The sequence below is a fragment of the Crassostrea angulata genome, chromosome 7 (assembly GCF_025612915.1).
Source record: "Crassostrea angulata isolate pt1a10 chromosome 7, ASM2561291v2, whole genome shotgun sequence".
Lineage (NCBI taxonomy): Eukaryota > Metazoa > Mollusca > Bivalvia > Ostreida > Ostreidae > Magallana > Magallana angulata.
Window position 1 is genome coordinate 28,030,714 of NC_069117.1, and position 13,411 is coordinate 28,044,124.

The following is a 13,411-nucleotide window of genomic DNA, read 5'->3' on the forward strand; positions in this document are numbered from 1 at the left end:
TCAGTTTAAAATTGACTCTGTTTTCTATTAGCTGCAATAATGTAGCCCTTTCTGATTTTTTATATCTGATCCGACGACCCCCCCCCCCCCCCCCCCCAAAAAAAAAAAAAAATATCAGTGAGAGGTATACATTATTGCAGTTAGTTTTCTATGTCCTCCATAGCCTCTGCATGCCCGTCCCTCCCTGCTGCCGTGTTTAGGGGAAGGCGGACCACCCTGACAGGTGATGGGACCAGTCACGGCTCAGTGATCCAGTATTCCTGTGACCCTGACTATGAAATTGTCGGACTGTCCATCATCAGGTGTGACAATGGTGCCTGGTACAGTAGCCCTCCCACCTGTCAAAGTAAGATCAACAAACGTTTGCTCCTCATAGTGTCATAAAAATGATTCCTTAAAGGAAACAAGATTCATTATATTTTTCTCTGTGACAAAGGCTGACTTTCTGAAAAACAGCATGCTGGATACCTGAGTTTTCCCTCTCCTGTAAGAATACAAGACATTCAAATGGTTTGGTCACTGTGAATTTTTTAAAACAATTCCCATTGTTGGATGACCGTTTTCCTTTATTTATTAAATTGTTTTAGAAATACTAGTATATATATATTTTTTTAAAAGCTGAAGATTGGAATCTTCCTAAGAAATATTCTTAGAAGTTCAATTTCATATTATAGAAATAAACATTTAATTGATTTACAAATGATTGAAAGTTAAAATTTTAGGAGCTACATGTATATATTATAATAGCCATATATAGAACCATTTTAACAAGAGCTTGGACTTTGGGTGGTTGTGTCAAACTGCATTGTGATGTAGGCCTGTCTATTTCATTGCTGGCATTTCTGCAATGGCTCTTTGAAACTAACAAGATTTGTCTAGCCTTTGAGCTAAGACTAAGCAATCGGTGTGTATTTCGCTTGAAACCAGCATCATTTTAACTTGTTGTGACACAAGAAATGGATAGTTACATCCTACTGAAAGTCCAAGGCCATGTTAAAATGGTTCTATTATGGTATTTAACTTTTTAAGGAGAATTCTTTGTTGCACATCAATCAGTTTGATTTAAAGTTTGATGATATCATTTTAATACTTGTAATTTTACACCATTCAGAGGTTCCTTGTCTCTCTTCCCCTGTGAATAATGGAGAAATTGACAAGGCAGGGAATGTTGGTCAAGGGGAGGTAATTCGAGTAACCTGTAATTCAGGATTTGAAATACTTGGAAGAGAAGAATATAAATGTGGCTTAGAAGATCCACCATCATGCATAAGTAAGAATTCTTCTGGTTTTAGTTAATAGGTACATGTAGATATAGAACTTGTTTTATCTTTTAAAATCAAAACCTGCCACCATTTTCCTTTTTAAAAAAGTGGTACAATCTTGGAAAAAATATTAGTGACAAACAAGACTGATTATATATTAAAGCAAAAATCATAGGACAAAACATATACAATCATGTATAAGAAGATTGAAAAGAAAATTAAGATACATGTACTTGTGTTAAGTTAAAATATTTAGTATTGTCTATTGATTTCAGATGTTAATGAGTGCAGCAGTTCTAATGGGTCAGTCTGTGACCAGATCTGTACGGACACAGTCGGGGGATATGTGTGCTCCTGTAGGGAGGGGTACACTGTCACTGGTGTAAGGAATAATGGATGTGAAAGTAAGCTTATTTTTCATTGTTACTGTTGCATGCAAAGAGAAAATAGAGACATTTATTCAACTCGAGTACTTTAATTCATTGTAATTAGTGAAAAACCAAATTTCATGTATTTTATTTTGTACCACAACGAAACGCTTGTAAATGCTCTTTAAGGTAATTTAATTAAAGTTTAAAAATTTCCATTGTTCAATCGGCCCATGACTTCTTGTATCCTTCAAACAGAAAATGATAAATCCACAAGGATGGATAAGAATAACTGCTATTGAAGCATTCACTCCAGAGTCAATTTATATATAATCTGTGCATTGAAAACCCTTCATTAAGTTATCTTAAAATATCCATAACTTAATATTCCTCATTTATAGATACCAACGAGTGCCTGGAGGGTAATGGTTTCTGTGATGGGACTTGTGTGGACACACCTGGGTCTTACTACTGCACCTGTCCCCGGGGTCAGGAACTATACAGGTACAATGGACAGAATGACCTAGTGTTACCAGCCTCGGAGACTGGTCTTGAACCGTATCACCAGCATCACATAAACCACTCATGTGTAGGCAAGTGGATACAGAAGATTAAAAATTAGATTAAATGTATATTGAAAAAATTAATGTACTACAGTGTAACCTGGTTATATTGAACATGCCTTTAATGATTTCATGCCGACAGGGAAGTCGTTTTCATTTCCTTAATCTTAAAATTATTGTATTATAAACTTTAATGTTAGATGAAAAGAATCACAGCTATAACAAATTATAACCACTCAGAGCCCTAACCATTATCTGTAACCATGTTTACTGTAGTACTCATAATAATGGTTACCAGGTATATCAGTTATGTGCACTTCATTTTTTTTCAGTTGTTTTGGGCTGTTTGTTTTGTTATATTTCTTTTACCATTAATGAATGAAAGCTTTTTGCTGTACTTTTGAGGGTAAACTCACAAATTTGATAATGAGATTTTTTATTGACAACAATGTCCATATATACTCTTTAGCTATTGAATGTGCACCTCCATCATACCTCATTCCCAATGGTTTGGCGTTGACCTTGGAGACGAAGTTCTTCTTTGGAGATGAGGTCACATACATGTGTAACCTTGGGTATGTGATCAATGAAACAGGATTGGCCACACACAAAATCACCTGTCAGGTAGACAGTACCTGGTCAGGTGTAGAGCCCACCTGTGAAGGTAAGCTTGTACCTTGATATACATGTACCATCCTCTGTGTAATTTTAGGCTATTGAATTTAAGAACATGTATATTAAGTCCCATATTTTTTTGGTAGTTATAATTTTTAGGTATTGTTAATATTGTATATACTCTTGAAGATATCCAGGCTCTTTTATTTATCTAAAGTGTAAACTGATATATCATATGTCAAAATTAATCACTTTGATGCAAATATGACTCAAAATTGAACCATACTCAATACGTTTTGGCAGTGTTTTTGAATTTCCTCCTAGTAAGTAGATATGCATAAAAGGTATTCATGGAATGATAGAGATGTAGAACCTGTTTGAATTTTCCAGTTGTGAGATGCCCCCTGGATGTGGCCAGTGATCCTGGTGTCTTCCCTAACACCTCAGTGGCCTATGGAGGATTTTACTTCCTCCAGTGTGAGATGCCAGATAGAAGCATGGTGTCACTGAGAAGGCAGTGTACCTACAATGTTCAGACAAGGAGATACCAGACCATGGGAGATCCATTCAATTGTCCCTGTAAGTCTAAGGAATGAGTGATATACTAAGTCTAGTATTTATAGTTATTCACATATACACTAGGCAAAATTGCTAACGCACCACTTACTATTTCTTCGATAGTTTTAGATCTGAACGCAACAAAGATTGATTAGTATATTATTTTAACATTTTATAATAATACAGAAAGTGAAACATCATTTGTTACAAACTTATGGACCAGTTGCTTTGAGAACTGTCTATAAAAACATTGGTAACCCCCATTATGTGATTCACATTATCAATATCAGATGTGGGCTCCATTTGCTCTGATAAATGGGATCTGTCTGTCTTTTTGCCTAGTATTTACGCGACACTTTGGAATTCTTGCTCGGTCCCTCACACTTCCGGTTTGTACAAATTTCCGATACAACCTTGCAATTGACATGTGGTGCCTTTTAAACATTGTGGCTACCTTAAACGACATTGTTTTTATTTGATAAGCATGCTGCGACATTGTTTTTATTTGATAAGCATGCTGCGTCATGTTTTAGCCAATATCATCGGTAATCGTTAAATTATTAACATTTGTTCTAACATCACTAAAGGGGCATCCTGCAGAGACCATACCAACTGCCCTGCCACGCTCTTCTGTGGTCAAACGGGCCATACCCCGTCGGGTTTTTTGTGAGGTTTCAGTAATGCATGCATCAATAATAAGATCACAAAAAAGAAAATAAAGATTTATCTTTCCAAAAGAAGTGTGAGCATGATTTGAACATTTCTAAAGAACAGTCACGCTTCGGTTAACATTGCATCCATTTAACAGTTTGGGCATTTAAATGTCTTACTAATAATTAAGGTGACCTATTTAAACATTAAATGCATCTTTGAAAATTTTTAGGATGTAAATATTATTTTATTTTAAGTGGTGCGTTAGCAATTTTGTCTAGTGTATATACATGTGTAATGTTCTTCCCTTTTTTTTAGCTCACCTGAGCTGAAAGCTAAAGTGAGCTATTCTGATCACATTTTGTCTGTCGTCCGTCTGTCTGTCCATCCGTCCGTCCGTCCGTCCGTCTGTCTGTCCGTAAACGTTTCACATTTTCAACATCTTCTCAAGAACTTCTGGGCCAATTTCAACCAAACTTGGCACATATCATCCTTAGGCAAAGGGGATTCAAAGTTGTGAAAATTAAAGGCCACACCCGTTTTCAAGGGGAGATAATTAGAAATTAAAGAAATATTTCGAGAAATTTTCAAAAATCTTCTTCTCAAGAACCAGAAAGCCAGGAAAGCTGAAACTTGTGTGGAAGCATCCTCAGGTAGTGTAGATTCAAAGTTGTGAAAATCATGACCCCCGAGGGTAGGGTGGGGCCACAATAGGGGGTCGAAGTTTTACATAGGAATATATAGAGTAAATCTTTAAAAATCTTCTTCTCAGAAACTAATCAGCCAGTAAAGCTGAAACTTGTGTGAAAGCATCCTCAGGTAGTGTAAGTTCAAAGTTGTGAAATTCATGACTCCCGTGGGTAGGGTGGGGCCACAATGGGGGGTCGAAGTTTTACATAGTAATATATAGAGTAAATCTTTAAAAATCTTCTTCTCAGAAACTAACCAGCCAGGAAAGCTGAAACTTGTGTGGAAGCATCCTCAGGTAGTGTAGATTCAAAGTTGTGAAAATCATGACTCCCGTGGGTAGGGTGGGGCCACAATGGGGGGTTGAAGTTTTACATAGGAATATATAGAGTAAATCTTTAAAAATCTTCTTCTCAGAAACTAACCAGCCAGGAAAGCTGAAACTTGTGTGGAAGCATCCTCAGGTAGTGTAGATTCAAAGTTGTGAAATTCATGACCCCTGGGGGTAGGGTGGGGCCACAATGGGGGCTTTAAATTTTACATAGGAATATATAGAGTAAATCTTTAAAAATCTTCTTCTCAGAAACTAATCAGCCAGCAAAGCTGAAACTTGTGTGGAAGAATCCTCAGGTAGTGTAGATTCAAAGTTGTGAAAATCATGACCCCTGGGGGGTAGGGTGGGGCCACAATAGTGGGTCGAAGTTTTACATAGTAATATATAGAGTAAATCTTTAAAAATCTTCTTCTCAGAAACTAATCAGCCAGCAAAGCTGAAACTTGTGTGGAAGCATCCTTAAGAAGTGTAGATTTAAAGTTGTGAAAATCGTGACCCCTGGGGGTAGGGTGGGGCAACAATAGGGGATCGAAGTTTTACATAGTAATATATAGAGTAAATCTTTAAAAATCTTCTTCTCAGAAACTAATCAGCCAGATGATTCTTTATAATTGTTAAGACTTTGGCTCCAGGACAATTCTTCGGCCTCACAAGAAGGTTCAGAGTTTGATGTAGCTTTATATCCCATATATAAACAATTGTTAAGGATCTTTTTGAGAACTGCAATACTCAACATGTGATATGACTCTAAAATCATCCTGTTAGAAAAGGGACTGATGATTATAAACATAAGAATATCCAGGGGGAAAAGTGGATTTTATTTATACAGGATCTACATGTATTATTGTACATTGTCCAGATAGTTTGTATTATCACTCCATTAAGCTGATTTTATCATACCTATTGTTTCTCAGGTGAGCAATGTGGCCCATGGGCCTCTTGTTTCAATTAGAGAGTTCATGGTAAAACACAAGAAATGTTACAAACTGATTGCATATTTCAATCTCTGAGATCAACTTGGATGTGACTATTCATGTAATATGGAATACTAATTAAATAGAGTATTAATTTTGGGTTATTTTAGATTTTACCAAATTCCAGTCACAAAAAAGACATTGATAATGCCCTAAAATCACCAGTCCTGCCCAAAAACCCAAACACTATATATACTGTGAGCATTAGAAGTAAAATTGTGTCACTATTAACTAAAAATGTTAATTTACTACAGATGTAAACTGTGGCACTCCGCCCTCTGTGAGAGGAGCTGACCGATACCTGTACACCTGTACACTCTATGGATGTACCTTTGAGTTTACCTGTCGTTCAGTGTACACAAGGACAGGTAACTCCTCACTGGGAGGATCTGTAGTCACCTGCGGGGCCGATGGACGATGGGATTTTGGGGATCTCCATTGTACAGGTATGTACAGCTACTTGATTGTTTTATTTTCATTATCAGTTCTGATTTCTTTTGTAGATTAAGGAAATATCCTCTGTGCTTTGTATGCTCTGCAAAATATTGTTTTGTATGCGTAAAATATGTACATTAATCTTTGGCTAACTTGCCGTGGTTAAACTATTTTCCAAGACAAGTAACCAAATATGGAGTATTTGAAAAACCATATGTAAAATATTATCTCATTTGAAAAGGTGTAGTTTAGAAAGTTTAGACTCTTCAAAAGAAACATTTTTAAGAAATATCTGTTATCTTATGGGGTATATAACTGAATATGTCTGACAACAAATATAGTTGCTAAAGAGAATATCTTGTCCTTATTACATGATTTTTTTTTACATCAAACTATCTTGTGAGTGCTTCCAGCATTGAGATTTTAGATATAAATTTTATTGTTGATATTCAATATTGTTTTCCTTCATGGTTTGTAAACCTATAAAGTATAAACTATTTTCCAAACTCTCCAACCAACTAACTGGTTGCATTTCGTCTAGATGGGCTCTGTCCTGACCCTGGGTACCCCCCGGGGGGATACTCCTACACCGCCTCCCTGGAGGAGGACGGCATGATCTACTACATAAGTCAGAAAACTGGCTACAGGCCAAAGGACATTTACCCCATACAATGTACAGAGATCAACGGTCAGCTACAGTGGAACTCCTCAGATGTCAAGGTCACTCACGAATGTGTAGGTCAGTAACTGATGTTGGGCAAATACCGAGATAACTTGTTCTAAAACTTTCGTAAGCATGTACAACTGTATTCAGGTAAATTTACTAGAATAATTCCAATATTCATTTAAATTTTATCACTTTAACCTTTTTCTGCTTTGTAGAATTCATATGAATCCATAGATAATAATTTCCTTCCCTATATGTTGCAACTTGGCGGTTAACGCCATACAATTATCACCAATGATATGGCAATGTATTGTTTAATTTCTGTGTTTTTATAATGTTATGGGTAGATGTCCAGGATCCTACAATGTCCAGCTGTCCACCGATGGACATCACAGTGACCAGGTATGATGCTGCCAACTCCAGTGTTCCTGTTTTCTCAGACAACAGTGGAATCATTGATGTAAGATTTACATACCAAAATATAACAAAAAAATTTAAAGGACTAGTATTTCCTTATCAATAAATACTTTGAAAATGAACATCATATTTTGAATATGTTCTTGAACTAATAACTTAACAAGGGATTTAAAGAAAAAAAATTTGGCAAAAATATTTTCTTTAATTGCAGAGAATTTTGGTGACACCATTTAATTATCAACCAGATCATGTGATTGGACAAGAAACATTGATATCATACATTGCTTTTGACAAAGATCAAAATAGCATTATGTGTTCTTTTTCTGTGAGAATCAGAGGTAAGTTCAAACTCATCAAAATAATGATAAAAAAAGATACTGTAGATTCCTTATTTTACACAAGTACATAATTCCGCGATTCAACGGTTTTCCATCAAATCCCGTGAAAATAAATTCACGAATGCTGAAATTTTATTATAGTTTCTTGTAGTTCAGGTATGTCCGAAAATTAAAAGCGAGATTTTAAAATTCACGAGACTGAGTACTTGCGATTTTACGCGGATATTAATTCCTCACGTTTATAAGGAATTTACAGTAATACATTAAAAGTAGTCAATATATTGCATATTCAAAAATGGTTTACAGTATATCATTCAAAGTCTGCAAATCTTGGAAGTTGGTACGTATTTAAAAGTTAAGTTAAATATTTTTAAATGCAGTGAACTTGTTCAGACAAATAATTGTTTGTGAACCCTTGGTAGTCCTGGCAGTTGTTCACTTTCTGTTGGAATTACAGATGAAATTCCCCCCTTGCTATCCTGTAAGCCATCCAGCACTGTCCTCATCCCAGATGAGGCCACCATTGTGACCCTTGACCCTCTGGATTTTGTCAGCAGTGTAGAACAGGGGTCAAGGACATCCTCAGACACAGGGGTACTACGACTGACAGTAGCAGACATTGGTACAGTGAAGACGACACGGATCACTGCCACAGACTCCTCGGGAAACACTGCACAATGCTCAGTTCAGGTCAAAGTTGAAGGCAGGTCATTTTTTTTTAATGCTTCTTTAAATTTAACTAGACTACTTGACTTTTGCATACATATTTTTTACATATACAGCAAAATATATGATTATTAGATATTTGATGAACATTAATTTGAATTTTTTGTGCAAAAGTGTTTATTTCATTCATTCATTCACTTTACTGAACAGCTTCAAAATGTCAAGCTTGGACCCTGTCCATTTCCCATGGCCAGAAGACATGCTCCCAGCGGTCAGGAAATGCTGGGATAGACTGTGTGTTTAGGTGTGATTCAGGTTACGTTTTTGCTGAGGACATGAACCAGAGATCTGTCACTGTGTCGTGTGTCAGTGGAGGGGACTGGGATAGGGAACCCCCAACATGTCAGGGTAATGTCTGATATGTTTGATTTACATGTAACAGTATTGTTTATATGCAAAGATAGGATGTACATCTACCACCTATTGATAGAATGTACTGAACAAGGATTCACCAGCCACTTAATTAAAAGTAGAATATGTTACATGATCTGAATATCCCATTTATGTAATTTAAAAGAGGATCACTGAATGGAAAACTATAGATGTAAATTTGCATGAATTTTCATTGGGTATTTGTAGCAAATAAATAAATAAATTTTAATGCGGCAAATAGCAGAGTAATATAAGTGTAGAAAAATTGATTAATTCTGCTGGTAAAAGGTAAAGAAGCTTCATGAAAGACGTTAAAATGCAGTCCCTAGGAGTAAAGCTGCTACCTAGTTTAAAGTAAAGAACTGTTAAATAGCAGCTGTAAATCTTCCAAGTAAATGGTAAGGACATTTTTTCATGGGTACCTTTGTAGAATTCAGCGGTGCAGTCTACAGACAGAGCTTTGTTCTACAGTACCAGACTGGACCGGTGACGGACACTTCCTGTAAGGCAGTGTACCGGGCTCAACTCAACACTCAGTGGAACGTCCTGACCTCCAGCCTACGCTCGCTGTGTCAGTCAGGGTCCTCCAATACGCTCACCATCACTGCCCCACAGGACTCAAACGTTCCTCGATTTCAAGTCATCTATAACTCAGACTCAACCCCTGTGAGTATGAAATTTAAAATGGCCAAACTGCTCATCATGTTGAAGACCATAGATGATTGTTGTGTATACACATAAGTACATTGTTTATATTTTGATAAACGAGGAAAAGTATTTACTGACAGATAATTTTTATATTTTCAGAACCATATTTATGTGACTGTAAATTTGGAAATTGCTCCATCAGGATTTATAGACACAGCATACACAACTTGTGCTGTTAAGATAGAAGATGCCTTCAGGACCCTAAGTAGTGATGTAGGATCACTGTTCCAGCTGTATCAGTCAGGAGCGTGTCCCTCCTCAACCAGTCAACAGTTTGTGAGGACCGACGCCTCTGATTTCTTGTGCTCTGGATACCAAGGGACTCAGAGAAACAACACAGAAGGCAAAACATACTGTGGTAATTAGAAAACTTTTAGAAGTAAAGATTTGAAGAATTGTTGAAAATAATACTGAAATGAGGATATCATTCCTTTGCATCTTTGATTATTTGGAAGGTAGCTTAAGGTATCTCAAAGTGTGATCAAGATTTGAATTTTTCTTCCCATAGTGACCTGTCCTCCAGGTTATTTTACCAAGGACAAGAAGACATGTGGCCCTTGTCTGGCAGGTACTTATCTAGACAGAGGAAACTTTGACACCTGCTTCAATTGCCCATCAGGAACATACAGCAAAAAGACGGGTCTCTCTCGTCAGGAAGACTGTTACTGTAAGTATTTAAGCTCTTAAAGGTCATCTGCCACATGATAATCTATGTTATAGTGTTTTCAAGGTTTAGTTGCAAAAATTTGTTAACAAGTTTATCCCTAGTAAATTGCAAAATAAAGGTTACAGATTGAAAGCTTTTTTTTAAGATTTTGGTTATTGAAGTTAATAGTGAGTATCAGTGAATGAGAGAATAATAAAAGAAAAATTCAATCAAAATGTTTTGCAGATGTTTTAGTCTCAATGTGATTTTTATTTCAGTGAGCTGCCCCCCTGGCTTTGTGTCCAGCAGTGGAGAGGCCCCCTGTACAGAGTGTGACATCAACACGTACTCATCCAATGGACGGTCCTGTACCACTTGTCCCAGTAACACACTGGCAGACAAAACTGGGTCAGCCTCAGTTACTGAATGTGCAGGTGAGTCATGCACCAAAGAGAATCTTGTCAGGAGAATAAAAGCTTTCATTAAGTTATGATGCTATAAAGGCATTACTTTAGGGTTACGATAAATGATAAAAATTCTGTAAATAGAATTGATGTAATTTCTTTACTGCTGTACTTTTTTTGAAATAGTGTAGATTTGTGTTCAGATTACTGCCCAGCAGGCTACTACTCCATCAATGGGGCCATGCCCTGTAGACCCTGTCCCAGAAACTACTATCAGCCCTCCCTGGGGGCCAGCTCCTGCATTGAGTGTGGGTCCCAACAGATCACCCTGGACACTGCCCAGTCCTCCTCTCTCGGGTGTGTGAGTGGAGGTATGGGTTGAACCGTTCTATCATCATCTATGGTATAAGCACGAGGCTATGCTTCGCTCTTAGTTCCAACAATTCAGCTCATGATTTGTGTTTCAGAGAGCACCCTTTGTCAGCCCAACCCTTGTCAGAATGGTGGAGTCTGCGGTGTTGTTAGACATGACTTCTTCTGTACCTGCCGTCAGTGTAAGTACTGCATGTTCCTGTGCTGTAAAATAAGTACAGTAAAACATGCTTATAACGAGGTGCCAAGAAGGATGATTTTTGCTTTATTATAAGCTTAATTTGTTATATGTCGAGCTTACAATATGTAATTAAGTCATGAGGAATGAAAATCACTTTCGCTGTAAGCATCAATTCATTTTAAGAGTGTTCGCTATAAAAGTGTTTTACTGTAAATCGCTTCACATTGCATATTGTTGATTTAATACATGTACAAGCATATATATACTGAGATATTCTATGATGGAGATTCTTATTTTGTATTCTAATCAGACTACACAGGAAGGGTGTGTGAAGTTTTCATCAATCCCTGCTCCTCATCCCCCTGCTTCAACAGTGGGTACTGTTCCTACAATTCATCAGCTCTAGAGGGATACACCTGCCAATGTCAGAGTAGGTGACTCCATCATCATATGTAAAATAAAATCTATGTCATCCATCTGTTAATGTCAAAGCATCCAAATTTCTCTATTCATTATAAATAGTCAAATGTTCTATCATTAATCAATCTGTTCACCAATTACATCCATCCGTCTGTTTGTCCATCCATCCATCCATCCATCTGTTTGTCCATCCATCAATCCATCTGTTCATCCATCCATCCATCCATTCATCTGTTTATCCATCCATCTGTTTGTCCATCCATCCATCTGTTTGTCCATCCATCTGTTTGTCCATCCATCCATCCATCCATCCATCCATCCATCCATCCATCCATCCATCCATCCATCCTGTCTTAGTAGATTTGTTTGCACATATGATTAAGGTTAAATGAAAGTCTCTTAGCAAAGATATTTTTAGATATCACCATGTTTGTGCAATGTACTAGCATTAGAACCTGTACTTCATATTTACAGCCCGGTACAGTGGTGAGCGTTGTGAGAAGGATATTGACGACTGTCAGTTTAGTGATCCCTCTTTTGTTCCCTGTCAGAATGGTGGTCAGTGTCGGGATCACAATGGAGGATACCAGTGCTTCTGTCCATCCTACATTGGATACACAGGGACCAGGTCAGCACTCTTAATTTAAAAAAAACCTTAAATTGTATTTCAATATTAATTCCTATATTTCATTGTCTTAGCAGGGGAAGCTCATGTATAAATACATAAAATATAGTTTAATGTGATGTGCAAGTGCTGCAAATTATTCAGTTCGATAACACAGTTTCAAAGCTCTTTGAAACTTGTAATAACTCATAATAGTAAAAAAAAGAAACATGTTTACAATTCTCAGTCAATAAAATGTGAAGGATAGAGTGAGAAGTTTTCAACATTTCATTTAACATGTACTGGTATATAAAACAGCTGTACAGTGCCCAAGGATCCCTGTGGAAGTGGTCCCTGCAAGAACGGAGGTTCCTGTGTGGCGGGAGGGGTGATCCGACACAAATGTCTGTGTCCATCGGGATACACGGGGGAGGACTGCAGCATTGATATAGGTCAGCAGTGGAATCACATGTACCATTAATACAGATTTCAAGTAAACTAATTGTAATCCAAATTCTGATGGAAATAAAAATCATGCTATTTATATTTATGGGTTTCATTGAGGTACATGTAAATATTATTGAAATTTCAGCTTTTGTGGTGTTTTTTCAGATGAGTGTGCCAGTAACCCCTGTGTGAATGGAGGGTCCTGTGTGGACAGAGTGGATGGGTTTTCCTGTACCTGTGTGAGGGGTTACTCTGGGGACTTCTGTCAGATCCGGTCCAGTGAGGCTGTGTGCTCCCCCTCCCTGTGTCAGGGAGGGGTGTGTGTGGATGACTACCAGAACAACAAAGCTGTCTGTGTCTGTAACAGTGGATACAGGCTCAGTAAGTCATCTTGTCAGTATATTGAGATTCAGGCTCAGTAAGTCATCTTGTCAGTATATTGAGATACAGGCTCAGTAAGTCATCTTGTATGTATATTGGGATTCAGCCTCAGTAAGTCATCTTGTCAGTATATTGAGATTCAGGCTCAGTAAGTCATCTTGTCAGTGTATTGAGATTCAGGCTCAGTAAGTCATCTTGTCAGTATATTGAGATACAGGCTCAGTAAGTCATCTTGTCAGTATATTGAGATTCAGGCTCAGTAAGTCATCTTGTCAATGTAT

At 37.3% G+C, this 13,411-nt stretch overlaps 1 protein-coding gene across 1 annotated transcript in view; it reads left to right on the forward strand.

Annotated features, from left to right (window-relative positions):
• LOC128155204 (uncharacterized) overlaps positions 1-13,411 on the forward strand; it is a 38,476-nt gene that overhangs the window by 10,048 nt on the left and 15,017 nt on the right. The window contains exons 14-35 of the mRNA XM_052816802.1: positions 164-346; positions 1,112-1,270; positions 1,538-1,666; positions 2,032-2,178; positions 2,663-2,857; positions 3,199-3,387; positions 6,267-6,458; positions 6,989-7,186; positions 7,462-7,574; positions 7,743-7,869; positions 8,327-8,572; positions 8,746-8,943; positions 9,398-9,633; positions 9,775-10,033; positions 10,184-10,342; positions 10,600-10,755; positions 10,929-11,096; positions 11,193-11,279; positions 11,589-11,708; positions 12,173-12,326; positions 12,621-12,754; positions 12,915-13,028. Of these exons, the coding sequence (XP_052672762.1) occupies positions 164-346; positions 1,112-1,270; positions 1,538-1,666; positions 2,032-2,178; positions 2,663-2,857; positions 3,199-3,387; positions 6,267-6,458; positions 6,989-7,186; positions 7,462-7,574; positions 7,743-7,869; positions 8,327-8,572; positions 8,746-8,943; positions 9,398-9,633; positions 9,775-10,033; positions 10,184-10,342; positions 10,600-10,755; positions 10,929-11,096; positions 11,193-11,279; positions 11,589-11,708; positions 12,173-12,326; positions 12,621-12,754; positions 12,915-13,028 (3,663 nt within the window). The remainder of the gene's footprint in view (positions 1-163; positions 347-1,111; positions 1,271-1,537; positions 1,667-2,031; positions 2,179-2,662; positions 2,858-3,198; positions 3,388-6,266; positions 6,459-6,988; positions 7,187-7,461; positions 7,575-7,742; positions 7,870-8,326; positions 8,573-8,745; positions 8,944-9,397; positions 9,634-9,774; positions 10,034-10,183; positions 10,343-10,599; positions 10,756-10,928; positions 11,097-11,192; positions 11,280-11,588; positions 11,709-12,172; positions 12,327-12,620; positions 12,755-12,914; positions 13,029-13,411) is intronic.